At 44.0% G+C, this 9,605-nt stretch overlaps 1 protein-coding gene across 1 annotated transcript; it reads left to right on the top strand.

Moving 5' to 3' along the window:
• Positions 1-210: 210 nt before the first annotated feature.
• Positions 211-5,023, top strand: ID4 (inhibitor of DNA binding 4, HLH protein). The gene is made up of 3 exons (XM_023209776.3): positions 211-1,035; positions 1,406-1,464; positions 2,018-5,023. The coding sequence occupies exons 1-2, from the start codon at positions 595-597 to the stop codon at positions 1,448-1,450; spliced, it is 486 nt and encodes a 161-aa protein (XP_023065544.1). The 5' UTR covers positions 211-594; the 3' UTR covers positions 1,451-1,464; positions 2,018-5,023.
• Positions 5,024-9,605: the final 4,582 nt, after the last annotated feature.

Raw genomic sequence — 9,605 nt, 5'->3', positions numbered from 1 at the left:
AACTCCCGACCCCCCGCCCACTCCTCCACTCGGGCAGCCCGGCTCCCCGCCCCCCAGCACCGCCCGGAGCCCCCGCCCTCGCCTCTCCCTCTGCGCACCCGCCCGCGCGCCCAGCGGGCTCCGCTCGGCTCGCGCTGCGACCCGGCCCGCGCGCTGGCCCCGCCCCCGGGGCGCACGGCTCTATAAATATAGCTGCGCGGCGGGCCGCGCGAGAGCGTAGTGGAGGAGGCGCGGTTGTGAGTAGTAGCGGCAGTGGGGTGATCCCGGGCTGGGGGAGTGCGGCGGCCGCGACTGGGCTTAGTCCGAGCTCCGAAGGGAGTGACTAGGGGACCCGGGTGGGCTACTTTTTTTCCGGTGCTTTTGCTTTTTCTTGCCTTGGGTTCGGACTGAGTGTGGCCCACTGAGCAGAGATCCCCTCGAAAAACCCAGAGCTACCCTCCCGTCAATTGTTGGGCTCGGGAGCGTCGCGGTGCCCCGAGCGCGCCGGGCGAAGAGGCAAAGGGAGCGGAGCCGGCCGCGGACGGGGCCCGGACCTTGCCTGCCTCCCTCGCTCGCCCCGGCGGGTCCGCTCGCGCAGGGCGCAGGGCGCGCGCGATGAAGGCTGTGAGCCCGGTGCGCCCCTCGGGCCGCAAGGCGTCGTCGGGCTGCGGCGGTGGGGAGCTGGCGCTGCGCTGCCTGGCCGAGCATGGCCACAGCCTGGGTGGCTCGGCAGCCGCGGCGGCGGCGGCGGCGGCAGCGCGCTGCAAGGCGGCCGAGGCGGCGGCCGACGAGCCGGCGCTCTGCCTGCAGTGCGATATGAACGACTGCTATAGTCGCCTGCGGAGGCTAGTGCCCACCATCCCGCCCAACAAGAAAGTCAGCAAAGTGGAGATCCTGCAGCACGTTATCGACTACATCCTGGACCTGCAGCTGGCGTTGGAGACGCATCCAGCTCTACTGAGGCAGCCACCACCGCCCGCGCCGCCACACCACCCGGCCGGGACCTGTCCAGCCGCGCCGCCGCGGACCCCGCTCACGGCACTCAACACAGACCCGGTGAGAGGCCGGGCGCCGGTCGTGGGCGGACGCCGCGGGGGTCGGGAGGTTGGTGGCGGGACGCGGGCGCTCACGCTCCTTCGGGCAGGGGCGGGCCGGGAATGACAGCCCCCTCCTCCGGGCTCCCAGCTCTGCCAGCAGCCGGTCGGGCTCGGCGAGCGCGGGTCTAGGAGAACGCGCAGCGCGGGACCCTTGGCTGTGCGCGTCCTGGGCTGTCAAGTCCCGCCTAAGCCCAGAGGTGCCCCCCGGACTGCAGGCTGGGGTGGGGGCGTCGGCGCGCCAGCCCGATTTCCGAGGACGATCCAGGACCGTGACGAGCGCGTTGTTTGCGCTTGCTAACCTTTCCCTTGGTGTTCGGTTGCTGTTCCAGGCCGGCGCGGTGAACAAGCAGGGCGACAGCATTCTGTGCCGCTGAGCCGCGCTGTCCAGGTGAGCGCGCATTTTCCCGTCTCGGGTGGCCGGTCACCAGAGACGCCCGTCCCCGAGGGCTTCCGGGGCCAGGCACCGCGGTGTTCTTTGCCCCCCAGCATTTCTGAGAGCAAACTCCCAAGGAAGTAACCCCTCTCTCCCTGCCACCTAAGTAGCAAGTGAACCGTACTTAGTCTTAGAACTCCAGGTTCAGTCTCAGTGATGTGTCAGCCCTTGTCCCCGTGTTTTTCCTGGTGATCAGCGGGCCCTTCTGTCTTCCCTAGCTCCCGAGGGAGGGCACCCTCGGCATGGGAGCTGCCCCGGTGTCCCCCCGTGCATCTGTCACCCACAAAGGGGGACGCGGGCAGGGCTCCGGAGTGGGTCCCCTTTCCTGGCTTCTCGAGAGCCGCAGCTGCCTACTCGGCGCCTGGCCCGGCCGCGGGCTGCGGGTGTTGTCTGACCTGGTGGTTTGTTTTGGGTTGTTGATCAAGCATGTCTTGAGTTTGGTCGGTGGCGCCAGTTAGTCTGCAGCGAGAAGGTTCACACACCCCCTCTATTCATTCCTCTTCCACAGGTGTGCGGCCGCCTGAGCCCGAGCCAGGAGCACTAGAGAGGGAGGGGGAAGAGCAGAAGTTAGAGAAAAAAAGACACCGGAGGAAAGGAAAAAACATCGGCCAACCTAGAAACGTTTTCATTCGTCATTCCAAGAGAGGGAGAGGAAAGAAAAATACAACTTTCATCCTTTCTTTGCACGTTCATAAACATTCTACATATGTATTCTGTTTTGTCTCTTCATTTATAACTGCTGTGAATTGTACATTTCTGTGTTTTTTGGAGGTGCAGTTAAACTTTTAAGCTTAAGTGTGACAGGACTGATAAATAGAAGATCAAGAGTAGATCCGACTTTAGAAGCCTACTTTGTGACCAAGGAGCTCAATTTTTGTTTTGAAGCTTTACTAATATACCAGAGCATTGTAGATATTTTTTTTTTACATCTATTGTTTAAAATAGATGATTATAACGGGGCAGAGAACTTTCTTTTCTCTGCAAGAATGTTACATATTGTATAGATAAATGAGTGACATTTCATACCATGTGTATATAGAGATGTTCTATAAGTGTGAGAAAGTATATGCTTTAATAGACTACTGTAATTATAAGATATTTTTAATTAAATATTTTTTGTAAATATTATGTGTGTGGTTTTTTTTAATCTATGGGAATATTTCTTTTGGAAAATTACTTTTCAGCTCAATTACAGAGCTCTTGATATCTTGAATGTCTTTTCTGTTTGGCCTGGCTCTTAATTTGTGTTTGTTTTGCCCAGTATAGACTCGGAAGTAACAGTTATAGCTAGTGGTCTTGCATGATTGCATGAGATATTTAATCACAAATTAAACTTGTTCTGAGTCCATTCAAATGTGTTTTTTTAAACGTGGATTGAAATCTTTGTATTTGAAGCATACATGTTGAATATATACCTTATCAGTTTTTAAGTACAGGGTTTTATAGTGTAATATATATAGAGTAAGTGTTTGTTTTGTTTTTCAACTGAGGTCAAAATGGATTCTGAATGATTTTGCATATGGGACGAGGAAATGCTTGGATCCTTTAGGAGTTTACGAAATCTGCTGTTTTATCGAAGTGAAAAAAAGATTGCTTATCACTCTTCATTTTACACTAAAGCTTAATGTCACTAAGTTTCATGTCTGTACAGATTATTTAATCATGGAAATGAAAAAATGTTCTCTGCTTGCTACCAAAGGACACACTCTTGGAAATGAACACTTTCTGCTTTCCTTCCTCCAAAGAATTATTAATAGGCAACAGTGGGAGAAAAAAAAGGCATAATGGCAAATCCTTCAAGCAGGGATAAAAGTCGATCTTCAAACATTAACTTAAGCAGACCAAAAATTCTGATGACCGCATCTAGATTATTTTTTTATAAAAATGATTTTCACTATAGCTATGTTAGTTACGCTAAGCTACTGTCCAATCTCTTGTGATGTGTAACTTTTACATGTGAATATTAAAGTAGATTTCTCTGTCTTGTACTGTGATTTCTGGTCTCATTTCTTTAAAACCTTACTCATTTTTTTTTAAGGCTCTTTTTTTCTCCTTAAGGAAGGTAATATTTTCTAGGTTAGATAGGACTATCAGGGTTTGTGAACGTTACGCATTTAATGTTATGGGTACTTCACACACAAGTTAGATGGAATTTTTAGAGTGAAAGAGAATTAAGTAGGATTTAATTGGGTGCTTTGTAAATAGTCAACTGTGTGTATAACGTGGTCTGTTTGATTTTTAAAAGGAAAGGATTTGTTTCAGATTATACAAGAATAAAAGTATTATAGACCCAAGGGACTTTTTATGAGGTCAAATTCAAATATTTATATGAATATGAAATGCCATGGTCCCTAGTAGTCAGTTGAAGTGGCAATGTCTAAACAGAAATGCACAAAACTAATGCTAGTAGGTTAAAATCAATCAAAAGGTTTAAAAATTGATCCTATCCTCAGCATGTTATTTCCTCAGCTCTGATAATCTACTGGTCTTGAGTATTTTTAGAATTTGATGTATTTGATGTTGAACATTATAAAGTCAAAGAACTGCTTGTTTAGATGAGGTTTATTTTTATTTTTGATATTATTCATTCTTGTCACACATCAAGAAGAAAACACTAGAGCGCTGCTGGAATTCCAAATCTGAAGAATTCTAACGACTGCATTCTTTGTTATTAAAAAGGGCACAATCCTTCCTTTTTATTTGGCAGTTTAATTTCAGTAGGAAGCATGTCACATGTGCACTGTTGGTTAGAATTATGCATCTGTCATGCCTGACTGCTGAACCCTACCTAAGCCTTTGGGCACAGTTTAAAACTTACACTGGTGGACTATGAACCTCAAAACAAACGGATATTTTTGGAGTTTGAGGATAGATGTTACTCCTTAAAGTTTGTATTTGGGGCATGAAAAACTACTAAAAGAAGAAAAGTGTTAGAGATACTACATTTCAAAGAGTTGGCATTTTCCCTTTGGCCACTCAAGCAGCATTTGATGCATCTAAAGAAACAAAGTTATTGTTTATTTTTTTCAAAATTATATGCAGTTGTACAAGATACCACATTCCATTGAAATGTTGGCTATGTCCTAACCAAGCAACCAGATAACAAAAACACTTTGAGTCTTTTATCTAGGTAGTTCTAATTATTCAGATACTTCGTTTAACAAAGGAAAATATCCTGACTTCTCTCATTTCATTTGTAGACTTCATTGTATAGGCACAACCAAAGAGTCAGACTGGTTTAAAACCGCAAAAGGAAAAAAAGTATCTCACACAGTGGATGTTGTTTCTAAGAATGTTACAAAATCCTGACATCTCGGACATCTCAAGTTAAAGGAAGGAAGAAAAAAAAAAAAAACTTTTCATTTCAAAGAACTAATATACTTTGATATTGTGTAAACCTTACTCAAGTTTATTGTCAAGCTTTAACTGCCTTTTTAGAACTTTTTAAAATTTTGACCCCACAAATCTATTGTATTGGTTGCCTTCTGTAACAATAAATCTTCACTGAGCAAAAGGCTCTGGAGTTTGTGGTTTCTAATTGACTTTTACTGAGTTATGCAATTTTTCATTATCAAGAATGGGTCTCTTGATGGATCACCTCAATTATTTACAGTGTTTCTTACCATGTTATGAAAAGTGGTGATGTGAATGGAAAGAAAATCTAGTTTGAATGCTGAAGAAAGCTTTTCTAGTCTTTAGTCCCTGCTTAGGATAGGAAGCAGTATTCCTAAAGAAGGCAGCAGGATGATGTCCAGGGAAAACTAATTAAAAAAAAAAAAAAAGTTAAACAATGCAGACAGAATTTATTTCACAGTAGTACAGAGCCAAATGAAACTGGCTCTGCCTTTCTAGCTGGTGCACTTTAATTATATATATGTTAATCAGCCCAGATAGCCCTTGGGTCTCAACAGGGCCAAACACCAAACCCTGCCGGCTTATGAGGAAGGAAAACTTTCCACTTTCTGCTTTGCAAGTTCAGGAAATTAATTTAACCCATCTCAGAATCAATCTTAATAGGGCTGCCCTCAGTAGGTATTCTTCAGACCCAGATGCTTTCTTTCAATTACAATCCAGGATATTTTGCTAAAATATTAGTTATATTAATTAGAACCATCGCCCAAAAGGTTTTAGGATTGTAACTTTACTTACATTTCTACCTTGAGCACCAATTTGATCGATGCTTTGAAAGATAAAACCCTTACAAAGGGGAACTAATTTGTTCAAGGGAGACAACCCGCAGTCATATAGACTTAATTGAAAATGCTCTCAAATTTGCGATGAAATTTTTAAAGTGTGTTTTGTATTCAAGTGCCTCCTTCATATTTATTCATATCCTGGCTCCTGCTAAAAAGTTTTGCCTAAGTGCTAAAACTTAGGTCTCAACCACATTGCCAAAGGTTTATACTACCAAAGCAAAGCAAGTCCATGGTGAGGCTGCTGGAGCCCCATCATTCATAAGTCTTCACAGTAAATTCATACATGGGATATGAAAAGAGCTATAAAAACTGAAGTAACTCGAAAAGCCCCTCTGAGTCCATAAGAGTAAACACATCAGTTTCTGGGGAAAGAAGAACAAAATGCATTATCTGTATTCCACTGGCTAAGATATAACTGAAGAGGAATTGAACTTAAAATGTTTAAATAAAGAGACCCAAGAAATATTTTCTACATGAACCCATGAAATTTTTTTCAGTAAGAAACCTCACACTTTAGATGAGAATTTTCTGAGATTACATTAATATTAGCAAAATACGCAAATTCCTGGTGAAACAAGACACTATTACTTGCTTTTAGTTGCTGTTTCTCAATTCTTTATGATATAAAATACCTATCAGGACTTTGGGCAGGCATATAAAAGTCACATTTAAAAATTTTATCCTTTATTTCAAAGTTTAATTTCTAAAGGAAAGTATTGTAGAGTTCTTCGTGCAAGTTCATAGACTGTTTCTTAAGTATTTGCTTAAATATCCTCTTAAACATTTTAAATGTTTTTCAAATACTGCTTCCTTCATAAGGTTTAGCAGTTAATTGAGTGATTGTAGTTAAGTATGAGTGTGTATGTCTAAAAATAGTTCGCCAACATACAGAAAAATATCTTTCAAAAGGGATTTTTACTCTAAAAAGTAAGTAAACTTTTCTCTATTTTCCCTCCTTTTTTAGTTCCTAAGATTGGGGATTTCCATAAAGATGTACCTTCCATTTTTTTGGACTGCTATAACCAACCATATTATGTTTAAGCATAAGGCAGGATCAAAACTAAAGAACAGGTTAAATCAACTGTCATGTATATATCATCTCCTAGAATTTGGTTTAACCTCGTGATTAATTTCAGAGAGAGAGCGAGAGAGAAATAGGGAAGTTCTTATTTGTAGGTCAAACGTCAGAGAAAGCCAGGAAAACAGACATAAACTTATAGACCAAAATTTTACAACTTACTTAAGCAATAATTCTTGGGAACACTTTTCATACAAGTTTAACCTGAGTCCACAGCTGTAGTTAAAACAAAGTAGGCTTCTTTGTTTGAGACTTTTCTTTGCCTGTCCTGCGGAGCCTAACAAAGTAACCTTGTAAAATATTTGTTACTAACCGAACTGAATGCCCCCTTAAGAGTCTCTTCCCAGAGTATTTAGTCACTCCTTCTTTGCCCTTTCATCTGCATTGAGTTGCAGTTGAGCTTAAGACCAATATATCTAACTGCCTCTGGTCCTCTCCACCTCTGAAAAGCAGTAGATTCCAGATAGGATTTGATGATCTTCCCCCAAACTGCCCCTCTTTCTGAATTCCTTATCTTGACTAATGCCACCTGTCATCACTCAAGTCAGAAACCTGGGATTGTGCTTGACTGTCTCCTGCCGCATCACATTCAACTGAGCACAAAAATTCCTGCTATAATTCTCTCAGATCCTCTCCAGCCTCCCAGCATCACTGCTACTCTATCAGTATCTGTATCTCCATTTCGCATCAGAACTCACAGTCAGCTCCTAGTCTCGTCTCCTTGCCTCATCTTTCTTTTTCTCTACCTTCCATGTGCGCTAACTGCATGACTCCTCAACAGTCATCCTCTGCCTATGCAGGCCTATGCAGGCAAGTCCAGTTTCTTGGAGCAGCATGCAAGGCCTCCTCATGACCTGGACCTATGGATCCTTCAAGAGTCATTCCCAGCAGTCCTTTCTCTCTCTTCCACTTCTAGCTGTCTTCAAGCACACGTTATGCTAAGATCTTGCCCCCTATATGCTAGGCAGCAAAGCATGCTTATTTTGTTAGTCTTGACAGTGTATGATTGATTTCCTGAGAGTTAAGAAGGGAGCAACTTCGGGAAGGACACATGTGGACTATAGAACAATGCGGTAGAGGGAGCATCTGTCCAGGCAGCCAAACCACCTAAGTCAGCCTTGCCCACCTATGAGTAGGAGCTAAGCCATCCACATTCAAAATGGCATCCTCTTTCACTCTTTCTTGCTTGGCACATCATGTTACCCCCTGCCTCGCTCCCACTCTTGGCTGTTGCTAAACTCCTACCCGACCATCATTCAAGACTCAACTGTTACCTCTTCGGCAAAAATTATCTGATGCCTCCCTTCCTCACCCCACAAACAGCCTCCACGCCCCCTGCTATATTATAATTATTCTCACATGTCTGTGTTTCTGGTAGATCCCTGACCCTCCAAAGATTCCAGACCACAAGTGCTAGGAGAACATTCCTGTAACTCTTTGTGCCAGCAAATCTAGCAAATTCTTTGCAGCTCAAAATTGCAGTCGAGAGATTTTCATTATCTTTAAAAGCCTTTGGCTGCCTTCAACATGGAAAATAGATAAGCTGCGTGTTCTTGAGAATGAAGGAGTGTGGTCAGCCTAGGGCAAAGAGAGTTTAAAGGAGAGACTGAGAAGGGGGGAAGAGAGGCAGAGCAGATCCTGTATCCCCAGAAAAAAAAAAAAAAAAGAAAAGAAACAGTACTGACCCAAGTTGGAATAAGGAAACAAAGACACGTCAGTGCCTAAGATGAAAATGTGGGGTAAGGGGAGATGACTCTCACTGACGCAGGTTGTGATGGGTCTGAGCAAGCAGGGGACTTGGGAAAAATTGTACAGTTAAGTCTCTGTGTGTGTTTCTTAGGCCTTTACTCTTGTGAATTGGTGAAGTGATGTGGGATGGATCAGTTACAATTAACGCAGTGAATCCTCATGAGTCAGTCTTGAAAGGGCAAGCTTGCTGCATGAATGGGAAAGCCTTTCACAGATAGAAGTTTTCATTACCCATACCATGATCTGAGGCCCTAGAGTAGAATCGTATAATTAGAAACCTGGAGGCTGGGCTCATTGGCTCACGCCTGTAATCCCAGCACTTGGGAGGCCGAGGCAGGTAGATTACCTGAGATCAGGAGTTCGAGTACAGCCTGGCCAACATGGCAAAACACCGTCTCTACTAAAATTACAAAAATTAGCCAGGCTTAGTGGTGGGCGCCTGTAATCCTAGCTACTAGGGAGGCTGAGGCAGGAGAATTGCTTGAACCTGGGAAGTGGAGGTTGCAGTGAGCTGAGATTATACCACTTCACTCCAGCCTGGGTGACAGAGCAAGACTCTGTCTCAAAAAAAAAAAAAAAAAAAAAGAAACATGGAATATGTCTAACAACATTTCTCTCAGTTTCCAGGGAAGGAGACAGAAGCTCAAAAGGTGAAGTGATAGTCAGATCTAGAACCTAGTTTCCCCATCTCTCAGCCAAGGCCACAAAGTTCCCCACTGTGGATGGATTCTATTTTGGTTTACTCTTCAGTGGTTTATCTCGTTCCCTATCCTAATCTACAACTTGCCTCATGTTCTTACCTAAGAAGTGGGGTTCAAATCTTAAGCAAATAATTATTAAATGCTGGACTGATCTGGCTGCCTTTTGAAAAAGAGAGCAGAGGTAACGTACTTTAATAGCAAAGATCAAGAATTGCAAAGCTCTTGGACAAATGAGCAAAGGCAGTTCGATGGAGAAAGGATGGCCTTTTCAATAAATGGTGCTGGAAAAATTGGACATCCACAATTAGGCACAGACCTTAAGCCTCTTACAAAAGTTACTTCAAAATGGATTATAGACCGTTACATTTTAAA

The sequence above is a fragment of the Piliocolobus tephrosceles genome, chromosome 5, assembly GCF_002776525.5.
Source record: "Piliocolobus tephrosceles isolate RC106 chromosome 5, ASM277652v3, whole genome shotgun sequence".
Classification (NCBI taxonomy): domain Eukaryota; kingdom Metazoa; phylum Chordata; class Mammalia; order Primates; family Cercopithecidae; genus Piliocolobus; species Piliocolobus tephrosceles.
The sequence above is the reverse complement of the archived record's forward strand: the minus strand, read 5'-3'. Positions and strand labels throughout refer to the sequence as shown.